This window comes from Asterias rubens, chromosome 14, assembly GCF_902459465.1.
Source record: "Asterias rubens chromosome 14, eAstRub1.3, whole genome shotgun sequence".
In the NCBI taxonomy this organism is placed as follows: domain Eukaryota; kingdom Metazoa; phylum Echinodermata; class Asteroidea; order Forcipulatida; family Asteriidae; genus Asterias; species Asterias rubens.
In genome coordinates, this window is record NC_047075.1 from 448,898 (window position 1) to 461,376 (window position 12,479).

The window sequence follows — 12,479 nt, forward strand, 5'->3', positions numbered from 1 at the left end:
CCCTTATGGCCCAACACCCCTAGTACGTTTTCCTAATCCTAACCCTAATCTTTATGCTAAGCAAGAGTTGTCTTTGCTCCGTAACATTTGTGTGCATTCTGCTTTTGACAGGTTATTATATGTTTATTGAAACATCTGCTCCGAGAGTTCCTGGGGATAGAGCGTGGTTTGTTAGTGAAAACCTGGAATCAAGCTTAGCAGGTAAGAAATATCTTAAGCACGGTTTTTATTTATTAATTTTGGGTTGACCAAAGAAAAAGTTTATTAGTGTGGGACATGGATGCCGTTGTCTCAGGGGAAATTTGTCCCCCATATTGGAAATTAACATCGGCTGAAAGAGGATGGTTCAGAAGAAGGCGCTATCAGAAGAAGTTTGTATACAGTTCAGCGTATAGGGGAACAGAATCTCCGGAGGACAGAATGTTCTTAATTCAATTTTTTCTATCATACTTGAGTTGTTTTCCCTTCATTTATTTTCTTCAACTTCTCTTTGGGATTTTGTCTTATATTTTGGTATTTTTTCTGAAGATTTCTGAGTTGAATGTCATTAATTTTCTCCACCTCTTCAGGATATTGTCTATCGTTTTGGTATCACATGTATGGTAGTAGCATCAATGCCTTGAACCTCTACACTCAGTCTTCAAGTATCTACCCTGGAACCAAACTCATCTGGAATCAGACTGGTGACCAAGGAGACGTCTGGATCCAAGGGAAGGTCTCGCTGTCCTCTGATGAAAAGTTTTGGGTAGGTCAAAGTTCAATTAATATCTTGATATGTCAGAGGTCAGATTTTAACACCTGTCTAATGTTAATTTTAAGTAACTTTTAACTCTTTAAGCCTTTTAATGTGTAGTTTTGCTATTTTTAAAGTAATATTTTAGCCAGCAGCTGCCAACCATGTGTTTGTTTTTAATAATAAACCAGAAACATTTCTGGGTATATCAAAGGTAAAATGTTGTGATATGTCAAGGGTCAGATTTCTGGGTATGTCTAAGTTCAAATAACTGGATAGGTCCCCGGGTTAAATTCGAGGACGAGTAAAAAACAAAAGAAAGTTTAAGTTTAGGTTTTACTTCATTTTACTGCATTTTGCATTATATTAAAGAAAGCAGTATTTTAAAGGCAAGAACAGTTTTTTTTATGAGGTCCCAGTGTCCTTCATAAATCACTTGTATTTCCTCTCCAACTTCCAAGTTAACAGCATTTCCATAAGTATAGTTTCTTTTTTTCCTATAATTTTGTTCATGTTTGTACTTACTTTTTCTCATTGCAGACAATCTTTGAAGGAGTTGTTGGTTTTGACTTCGTTGGTGATATAGCTCTGGATGACGTTGAGATAATCCATGGAGGATGCCCACCCACTGCTGCTCCTCCTACCACCTCACCACTCCCACCAACATATCGTAAGATAAATTTTAATCCCTTTTTAAAACAATCTAGTGGATTTTTACTACCCCCTGCCTTACCAAAAGACAAAAAAGCTTGTACTTTGACTATTGCTTTCAGACATACACAAAATGTTCCTTCATTTTCTCAATGAGGTGATGATAGCCAATGTGTTAACCAAACACTCTGCTTTAACAACTTTCAGATGTCCCTGTTTTGTACTCCTGGGTGAAGGGAAGCAAATTATGGTCAAGTGCCTTACCCAATCACACAATAATAATTTGGGAGGTCAATCATCCTTGCTCACAGCTGAGAAGCTGAATTGCTACAACTCTCGGATTGCTGGCATGCGAAGGCTCCCTTGCCAGCCAGCCACATCAACCTATTATGACAACAGCCTATAATACAGAGTGTTTTATTTTTTAAAGAGAAAGGAAATCCTGGGGGCCCAGAGAAAAACCCTCATGGCATAAGAGAGTACCAATGCACCAGTCACATATGGACTTAGCCTGGATTTGAACCAGGGCCATGGTGGTGAGAGGCAAGCACTTTATAAACATGCCACCCACCTTGCTATTTTTTATGTAAAAAGGTTTCAATCTTAACCCTGAAGCCCGGTTCATATTTCTTGCGAATGTGAATGCGATACGAATGTTGACGTCACAAATTCGCAACGAAATTTGCACTGAGTTGAACCGTGCTCAACTCACTTGCGAATATCTCTGCGAAAGGAGGGTTGTGACGTCAAATTAATCAAAGTATGAACCGGGCTTAATGCAACTTCCCGATGCATGTACATGTATCTTACATCAATGAAGCATTTCAATATTTCTTATCATCCACAGCTCCCGACACCCATGATTGTGACTTTGAGCAAGGTGGCATTTGTCTCTGGACTCAGATGACCAGTCCAGATGACCAGTTTGATTGGTCACTAGTCACTGGCTCAACAGGTAGTGTAGGAACAGGTCCTTCAGCTGATCACACCATTGGAGATTCCAATGGTAAGCATTGCTAACACCACTGAAATTTGTAACAATATTTTTTTTTTTTTATGCCAAAATATATTTGTTTTATATTGGCAAATTTCTTCCTGGTAAATAGCATAAAAATGGGTTGAAATTGTAAGAAAATGTTCTTAATTATGTCCAATAAACAACTCCACTTTCACAAGTTTGCAACCAAAGGTGGTACCAAGATGAAAGTTAAAAAGCATATTTTGCTCTTTTGAAATATATATATTGTTTTAGTTGATCTAGGTCGACAAACAACTCATTTTGCTTGATTGTATCAACTATAAAGTTCTACCTTCAACATCTTGCAAAGTTTCAAAATCTTATTTTTTCTCTTCTTGTCTTGTTTCAAGGTCACTATGTCTACATCGAGGTCACAGGTCAAGTTGAGAACGACACGGCTCGCATATCATCTGAATATTTAACGGATGCAACAGGAGCTGGTTACTGTATGGAGTTCTGGTATCATATGTACGGACCTCATGTAGCTCATTTAAATATCTATACCCGCGGGTATCCTGCTAATAATGAGACTCTAGTGTGGAGAAAGTTGGGATCTTCTGGACCGCAATGGAACCAGGGAAAGATTCACTTCATGGAAACTGCTCAGTATCAGGTATGCTAATTTATGCAAAGTTATGCGAAACATACGGGTGTTGCAAACTACCTAGAAACCAAAATGAAGAATGCCCAATTTTATAGAGCAACTTAAGTAGAGTCACCGCTTATGTTTTGTTAAAATTTTCAACAAATATTCCATTTGAATACAGTGCCATCTTGAGAAAACAAAACTGCCACTGTGTTTTCATATTAGCCTATTAATATTGCTATTCAAATTGGCAATTTTGTGCAAGTTTTTCATCAAATGTTTTACCAAAAGGGAGTAAATCTTGTGACTTCTTCTTGAACATTGATCCAAATCAGACTTTCTAATTTATTCAAAGTTGTGCTGATTATTTAAATGAGTTGTGTTTGTATTTCAGGTGATTATGGAGGGTGTGGCTGGTCCTAGTTACCAAGGTGATATAGCACTGGATGATGTCACGTTCCATGCTGGAGCATGTACTGGTGGAGGTAATACAAAATAAATAAAGCACTTTGGGTTGAAGATCTTGGTTCCTATGAGACTAACTTCAAGTTAAAAATTGTAGCTATGCCTGGTTCATAACTTCTTGCGAAAGAAAAATAGAAACAAATTTTCTTCCATCACAGCTTGAAAAACGGCACAGATCGAATATTGCAGTACCAAAATTCACTTTGCTTTCGTGTGAAGTATGAACTGGGCTTTAGTTCTCTATGGCTACGTCTATAGCTTCATCACTGCAATACAGTATAGGGCATCCTTAGCAACACCCATAGCAACAGTCGTAGCCATAGCCACAAAGGCTAAATCAGACACAGCCTTAAGAGTTTCATCGCATTGACAGTTTATCTCCAACCTTTAACTTTCAGATCTTTGTGATTTCGAGAACGGCTTGTGTGGATTTACCCAAGAGACAACGGATGATTTTGATTGGACGCTGAACCAAGGTGGTACCCCAAGTCTGGGTACCGGGCCAGGAGCTGATCACACCTATCAGACAAACATTGGTATGATTTGGTTTTGTTAATCTTCTTGGTTGATCTTTATAAATGTGCTCCTCTTTCTTCCTAACTTCAACATAAACATGCACTTTCTTTATCTTAATATAATATTACAGACCTTTAGAATGTAATAATTGTTATTTAACTCTGACAATTTAGCACTGACAGGTCGCTAGTGACCAGGGCCCAATTTCATGTCTCTGCTTAACTGCCGAATTCTGCGTTTACGATCACGATTCCCCGCTTACGTGCAAGCGCCAAATTTCTGCGCTAGCCTTTTAAGCGTAGAATGCCTAGTAACACGGATAACGCACGTGCAGAAGTCGAAATTCGCCACTTACCCAGGAAACACGCTTGCCGTAAGCACAGAATTCCCTGCTTCCGTAAGCGCTGATTCTGTGCTTACGGTAAGCAGATCCATGAAATTGGGCCCAGTTTAGATCCCTTCAGAAAAATAGTTGTACAGAAATAATAAAGACCATACAGCCACATAGTTTTCAGAGTGGGAAACAGGATTCTTAAGGGTGCTATGGTAATCTGTTTTTTGGGGGGTTGTCTTTTGCAACAACAAAAAGTACAAAACTAATGTGTACATATCAATTTATCACTAAAATAAATGGTGCAAAAAATAGTCAATGGCCTGACGTTTCGACCCTAGCAGAGTCTTTCTCGAAGGCTAAAATTGTTTGTGAGAGCAGTTTCTGTTACGCTGCCCTCAATTCTTCCATTAATTAAAACCATTTTATTTCCTCCCCTGGTAACCAATTTGTCTCTTCCTTGATCTCATAGGTCACTACATGTATGCTGAGATGTCATCACCCAGAGTACCGGGTGATGTGACCAGATTGAATAGTGCAGTCTATCCAGCGACTAATGGACGCTGTTTACAATTCTGGTAAACCAAATTTGTCAAGTTTATGATCAAAACAAAATTGCTGGAACTTTTATGTAGGATTTGAAACTTTGCTTGGTGGGAGTATAGTTGGGTGAGATTTGCGGTAGCATCATGTTTAAATCTCTTCTGAGTATTGCTGGTTCTGAGAAAAAACCGCTCGTTGACAACTCAAGAATTGGATCAGTTTGCTCTTCTCCTGAAGACAATCAGAGCATGCTGATCGAAACCTTGAGTTGTCAGAACCAACACTACTCAAAAGAGTGCTAGCGCAAACCTTAGTTAGTTATACTCCCACCATGCAAGTTTCAAATCCAACCTGGTTATATTACTTCCTATCATCTAAGAAGCCCAAACTAATCAATGTCATCCCTTTTACATCAAGGTACCATAATTTTGGCGCAAACATCGGCACGCTGACTATATACCAGAAGGAATCCAGTACCTATACCCCACTGTGGTCTAAAGATTACACTGTCTACAGTGAGTGGTATGTTGCAGAGATAACGCTGTCATCTGCTGTGGACTTTCAAGTAAGTTTTACTCACATATAGATTTCAAATAAGTAAGTTGTCAACTATCGTAAAAAAATGTAAAACAATTGCCCGGTAGTTATCATTACTATCAACTAGCTTAGCCTGCATTGCATTAAATCCACTCAATTTAATTTCTTTTTATCAGGTGGTCTTTGAAGCTATAACTGGACAATCCTTTGACGGTGACATCTCAATCGATGATATTCGCATTCGAGACGGTCCCTGCAATCCCTTCGGCAATTGCAACTTTGAAACCGGTGATACGTGTACATGGATGAATAGTAACGATGGAACGGATAATTTTGATTGGATGAGACAACAAGGCGGGACGTTGTCGGATAATACCGGACCCTCCATCGATCATACACTGGGAAGCGCATATGGTAAAATAATTGTAGGCCTAGTCATGCATCTTGCATATGCTTTTATTCATATTTATACACAAGGCATAATTGCAAATAATAATTGGGTTTTTACCAATGTATTTTTGACAATGTATATATAATAATAATTTCTTGTTTAATATCCTTATTGTTAATTTCTATTTGATGTATTTTTTAACATATTTTATGTTGGCATGTGCAATTCAGTTTTTAACTGCGAGACATGTTTTAATAAACCATTTTTGAATTGAATTTAATTGAACTAATCCAAATGAGGCTACAGATTCTCTTTGAGATGCCACCTAATCCTCTTCTGGCAAAGAAATGACGAAACTTGGAATCAGTGATATAACAATTAACCCCAATATAAAGGCAGAATTCAGCATCATTTCTGACTGCCATTGGTGCTCAATTTTGGTGCTTAACGGCAGAGTTTGGGCGAGTTTCCATTTTATTGTGCTGCCAAGGGTAGGCACAGGAAAAGGCATGCTAACTTTCTGGTGCTTATATTGCATAAAAATGAACAATGTCACAATGCAAATCGTTGGCAAACCAAATTTTCTTTCCAACCTGTGAAATACTGCATAGCTTGACATTATCAGTTCACCAAGCTCTTATTCCTGTGAAATACTGCATAGCTTGACATTATCAGTTCACCAAGCTCTTATTTTGCTATCGTCCCATTCTCCAGGTACTTACATGTATGCCGAAGCATCCTCCCCTAGAGTCCAAGGTGACTCCGCCCTCCTCACATCAGGTGTCTTTGACTACTCCGACTACTGCCTTGAATTCTGGTATCACATGTACGGTGGGAGCATCGGTACACTTAATGTCTGGACTCTGCCTCTCTATGACACAACCCCGAGGCAGACTATCTGGTCAGCTGATCAGGATCTTGGTGACGCGTGGAGAGTTGGTCGAGTGTCGATATCGTTGAATGATAACGTAGCGTTTAGACTTGCATTCCAAGCTGTGATTGGATCGTCGTTTAGTGGTGATATGGCGATTGATGATGTTGTTGTTACAAATGGAGTATGTCCAGGTACACTTTAAAATCTTCTCCCTTTCTTGAATGTGTCATACATTTTACTATGGACCCAACTCACCTGACTTAGTTGTAATAACATTATTTTTTAGTCTTCTATAGGACATGTATCCACTAATAACGTACTCAAGAGAAACACTTTTTTAAGACAGGTTCTGATGTCTATGGGTAATCAGACCCATTTATGTAGCACCTTGTAAGAGTTTACATGTTGCTGATGCACACTTAGCACCCACTGCCAGAACACTTGCCAATAACTGTAAACTGGGTTCTTTTACTTGCGTTAAATAACACACTGGCAGGTTGAAGGAGAGCCAGTTTATAATAGTACTGTATTGTCATTAAAGGTCGTCGGCCCAGCGATGTACCTGCTAACAATTATGTGGCAATAATTAAACATTTAATTCAAGCCATTTGTTTGATATCCAGATCCTGTAGATGCTTGTTACACAGTTTGTAATGACGGTACATCACAATGTGCATCTCTAGACCAGACATGTGACTTCAATAACTACTGCAGTAATGCAAAGGATGAAGAAGCTTGTGGTAAATAATGAATAACAATTTGTTTTTTACAATTTTCCAGACAACAACTTTTCATATTAATTTTGGTTTTTACCCATACACCGATGTGTTCCCCCGGCGTAATTGGAATCGGGGCCCTAGAGGTGGAAGGTTAGGAGAGAGACCATTACACACACCCGACCGCCCAAAAGTATCGGGTCCTAGAGGTGGAAGGTTAGGAGAGAGACTATTACACACACCCGACCGCCCAAAAGTATCGGGTCCTAGAGGTGGAAGGTTAGGAGAGAGACCATTACACACACCCGACCACCCAAAAGTATCGGGTCCTAGAGGTGGAAGGTTAGGAGAGAGGCCATTACACACACCCGACCGCCCAAAAGTATCGGGTCCTAGAGGTGGAAGGTTAGGAGAGAGACTATTACACACACCCGACCGCCCAAAAGTATCGGGTCCTAGAGGTGGAAGGTTAGGAGAGAGACCATTACACACACCCGACCACCCAAAAGTATCGGGTCCTAGAGGTGGAAGGTTAGGAGAGAGACCATTACACACACCCGACCGCCCAAAAGTATACCATGCCTTTAATATAATGTTGATAAAAACACTGATTTATTATTCTTATCCTATTCAGGTCACCAGTGCACCTTTGAGTCTGATGAATGTAATTGGATTAACTATGACAGTGGATCCTACACTTGGATTCGTTATCGTGGAGCAACACCGACCCAAAACACTGGACCAACCTACGATCATACAACGCTCACAGCTCAAGGTCAGATACAGGTTTAATCTATGAGTAATATAGTGTGAGGCTCACAGGGATTTGAACCCTGGCACACATTACAATTTTTGGGGTGTCGTGGCCGAGCGGTTTAATGCTTAAGACTTGAGTTCTGGTAGCTGAGTCATGAGGGTGTTGGTTTGAGTCCCTGTCATGACACCTGTGTTGAGCAAGATGCTTAACTGTAAATGCTTCTCATCACCACGGGGTAAACGGGTACATATGAGGGCAGAGATGGTTCTTGTGATTTATTTAGCTTAGTGCGGACATACTTGGCAGCATAGGGAGAACAAATGATTTATAGAGAAAAATATAGGGCCCAGTGACCAGGGGTAATATGGTTTCAAGTGCAATGATAATTTCTTTGGAATTGCGCTTTGGAATTGTGCTGTGTAAAATTATGTTTCTTTCTCATCCTGAAGCTCAAGTAGACTTCAGAATTCAGGAGACTACTTTGCTCTGAAAAGGTGATAGTATAGACGATGTGACCTATGTTTACATTCAAACCGCCCTCTGTTGACAAAACACTGTATACGTCAAGTTTCGCTGGGCAAAAAGACGCGTAGTCATGGTAAGATTGCATACACTTTCTAGCTGTCACTCAAAACACAAAGGTTTTGCTCGGCCGTATGCACACAAATCATGTTATGGTTTTCGAGTGACGTCAGAGGTCATATCGACTATATAATTTTCATTTTGTCTTTACATAATCTTTTCTAGGTTGGTATATGTATGTTGCTTCCAGCTCTAACACCGGGTCAGCCTGGGCGGAGCTTCATAGTCCAACCTTGCGAAACGCAGCCGCAAGCTGCGAGTTGCGATTCTGGTATCACATGCAAGGAATGGATATAGGTGATTTGAACGTGTTGGTTGCCGAGTATGGTTATGTGATGGCCCCACTGCTACTGACAGGGGACCAGGGAAATCGATGGAATGAAGGGGTGGCTGCCATCGGACGGATACCAAATGAGTTTTATGTAAGTTTGGTTTATTTGCTGCTCTAAATGTATCGCAGAATTTCATACATATTGGGATAGAGAATTTGTTTTGTTTTAATAGATACGAAAGCGTTTTCCAACATACTTTCTTGTGTTATGATCCCTCAGGTTATATTCCAAGCTTACCGGAGTTTCAGTATTCTAGGAGACATTGCTATTGATGATATCAGCTTCAGTGGCTGTGGTGTGCCAGGTAAGGTTAAGGGTCAATGTCAAGGGTCAATGTCAAGGGTAGACTTGACATCAAGTTTTCACAAAATACAGGATTTAGCCTTCAAGAAACACTCTGCTAGAGTAAAAACCTCAGGCCTTTAAACTGTTTTTGCAAAGTAAAGGATTATAGGAGGAATGAAACAAGTTATTTGCGATTGAATGTGAATAATGTCTGGTAGAATGGCTTGCCTGCTCATGGATTGAGGTCTGATTGGTTTTGCATTCTTGATGATTCTTATCATTGGGTTTAAAGCAGTTTGTATCATTATTCAATGTGGAATTCAGTTTAGAGTTATTTTGATTCAAGTTTAAAAGATAACATTAGCTTGCAAACTGCCACCCATCCAAATGATCTATGGTAAATGGCCTTTCAATAATCTTAATTGATTTGTCTATTTCTTTGTATTTAGAACCAGTTCCTGGAAGCTGTGGATCAAACCAGTTCCGATGTGCCAGCCAAGCTTGTATCAATCAGGATAGAGTGTGTGATTTCAGTGATGATTGTGGTGATTATTCTGATGAAGCTCTCTCTGTTTGTGGTAAGTTTGTCAGTTACCAAATTAAACATCTTCACTCTAGCCTTCAAATATCCACGTTCCTATAAAACAAAACTGGCTATTGTACTTCGTTGGAAAACTGCATCACTTTAAATGTACCTCAAACACACTAAATGTCAGTTTGAAATATTTTTTGTCAAAATAGATGCTTCCCAATCACCATACGATCGCTGTAACTTTGATGCGGATTACTGCGATTGGCATCAACTGCAGGACGATGATTTTGATTGGTCAAGAAGATCTGGACCGTCCAGTCCCAACGATTTTGCCTCTGGACCCTTGAGAGACCATACTACAAATGGAGAAACAGGTTTGTTGAACATTCAAAGAGTTTTAATAATTTAGTTTTACCCTCAGACTGATCTGTGTAAGCTCTGTATACTCAGTACTTTCCTGAGTTCTGTGAAAAATCGCAGGCATATTACTTGGTTAGGATTTAAACCCCTAACCTTTGCCAATCTAGAACACATGTCTTACTAACTACATAGACCACTGGGATTGCCTGGTAACTAGAGGCATTTCAAATCCTGTGTTTAAGCACTATGATTTAGTCACCATCTGTTAAATTAAGTCAAAAAAAATTCTTATAGACCTTCATCGTGCAGCCACCATCTTTGTCATGTTCCTTGTATCTAATAAGAGTAATGAATGCTAGTATTCAATGTACAAAAAGGAACCGGACTATTTCTCCTTACAGCCTGGTATGGTTACATGTTACATTGATTTGAATGGGAGGAAATCAAGATGGCCGCACCATGGAAGTGGGCAGTAGGATGTCACTTGAAGTGATCTGCCTTGCAATAAATTGTCTTTATTTGTTTAATCTGATTTGTAGGAAGCTATATCTTCATTGATGCTAGTAACCAAGATGATGGTGAGATTGCTCGCATGGCGAGCCCAGCTCTTCAAGGAATACAACCAGGACAGGATTGTCAGGTAAAGAAAACAAAAAACTTATCCTGAAACTCAGACATTCACTCGGGAAGGCCTGAATCTACTAATTTCTCATTCCTTAACACCCAAATGGTTTAAGCAATTCTATTGACCATGTTTACTGATGATAGAGACAGAAAGTGTGGGCCCAGTTTTATAGAGCTGCTTAAGCAGAAAATTTTGCTTAAGCAAAAAAATCTTTGCGTAGTAAAATCAGATTATTGGCCAAGACTCCACTCAATTGTTATGCTAAGTAAACATGGTAAACAACAGCTAAATACCAGTCACAAGCAATGTTTATGGCATGAAATTTTTGCCAGTAACATGTAAAAAATAAGCTAGCTATTTTAATTTGTTTGCTTAAGCAGCTCTGTGAAATTGGCCCCTTGTTGACTAAAGCGCGTTTGTTGAACACAAGCCTTCTCTTCTTAGGAGAGCTCTCTCTACTCAAACAAGTTGCCTTTTACCACAAGGTGTTTCCAAAACATTGCTTAAAACTCTCTAACCTTTTCTTCCCTCCTGGGCCCATTTTCATAGAGCTGTTAAATTTTGTTCTGCTTATCACAAATGAGCAGGATACCAGTCACATATGATAAATGTGCCATGGTAGGTTGGTTGGTAACCATATTCTGCTAAGCATGAATTTGGTTGTGCTTAGCTACTTTGTTTGCATAACCAGCTCTACGAAATTGGGCCATGATTGTTCCTTAATAACTAAATATTTCTTTGATTGTTTTGACAGCTTCGTCTATGGTTCCACATGTTTGGTGCGGACATCAACACCTTAAGGATTAAATCTTGGACTGAAGTGAACGGAGTTGAGGATGTTTTATTCTCACATACCGGTCAGACCGGAGATTACTGGGAGAGGATTGATGTTATACTGACGTCGTCTCAAGACTTCCAGGTAGGGATGAAACGTTTATAAAGTCGCTAAGCGGAAACTGTTGCTTATGTTACTGTAAGCAAATACTTGGCACTTCCGGAAGCAGGGAGTTCCGCACTTACATCAAGCATAATCTATTACTGAAAAGCAATATTTGTTGTGCTGTTGAAATGGGTCGTGGTTATTCCTTAATAAACTTTGGGCAAGTTTGATCAGCGAGCATTTGTCAACCACTAGTCAATGTTCCATGGTAACCTATGCGTGAAAGACATCCTGGGTGCAAGACAAAATCACTCAATGTTCGACAATAGTCAACTACAGTCCCTTGATCGATTTTGCTTATTGCCTTCGGATTGGGCATTTAATATAAAACTTAAAAACTTTATAAAGTCAAAGTGTAAGTAAGTGTTTGTTTACTTTCTCAGGTGCTTTTTGAAGCTGTTGTTGGCAGCGGTCCTCATGGCGATATCGCTCTTGATGATTCATCCTTCACTCCAGATTGTAAACGTTCATCTAGTAAGTAGCTTGTAAAATAAATAAAAGAACCTGGGGCCGATTTCATAAAGAGCTAGTCTTGATCTTAACTGCAAATCAATCCTATGTGTCGAGTAAAGTGTGATGTCACAATACAAACCACTTTATAGTAATGCTGACAAGATGAACCTTAAGATAAATCTTAGTGCTTTGCGAAATTGAACCCTGAACATTTAATCTGCATTAATTATGTGATTAAACTGAAAGAAATAG

The 12,479-nt window shown here is 39.4% G+C and overlaps 1 protein-coding gene across 1 annotated transcript in view; it reads left to right on the forward strand.

The window, feature by feature from the left end:
• The window catches only part of LOC117299530 (MAM and LDL-receptor class A domain-containing protein 1-like), a 130,940-nt gene that overhangs the window by 84,565 nt on the left and 33,896 nt on the right, over positions 1-12,479 (forward strand). Inside the window, exons 101-120 of the mRNA XM_033783077.1 lie at positions 112-201; positions 570-745; positions 1,274-1,403; positions 2,232-2,390; positions 2,753-3,015; positions 3,383-3,473; positions 3,852-3,989; positions 4,773-4,878; positions 5,261-5,408; positions 5,557-5,794; positions 6,486-6,836; positions 7,269-7,385; positions 7,996-8,136; positions 8,866-9,122; positions 9,252-9,336; positions 9,767-9,895; positions 10,059-10,223; positions 10,749-10,849; positions 11,589-11,753; positions 12,158-12,248. Coding sequence (XP_033638968.1) covers positions 112-201; positions 570-745; positions 1,274-1,403; positions 2,232-2,390; positions 2,753-3,015; positions 3,383-3,473; positions 3,852-3,989; positions 4,773-4,878; positions 5,261-5,408; positions 5,557-5,794; positions 6,486-6,836; positions 7,269-7,385; positions 7,996-8,136; positions 8,866-9,122; positions 9,252-9,336; positions 9,767-9,895; positions 10,059-10,223; positions 10,749-10,849; positions 11,589-11,753; positions 12,158-12,248 — 3,141 coding nt within the window. The remainder of the gene's footprint in view (positions 1-111; positions 202-569; positions 746-1,273; positions 1,404-2,231; positions 2,391-2,752; positions 3,016-3,382; positions 3,474-3,851; positions 3,990-4,772; positions 4,879-5,260; positions 5,409-5,556; positions 5,795-6,485; positions 6,837-7,268; positions 7,386-7,995; positions 8,137-8,865; positions 9,123-9,251; positions 9,337-9,766; positions 9,896-10,058; positions 10,224-10,748; positions 10,850-11,588; positions 11,754-12,157; positions 12,249-12,479) is intronic.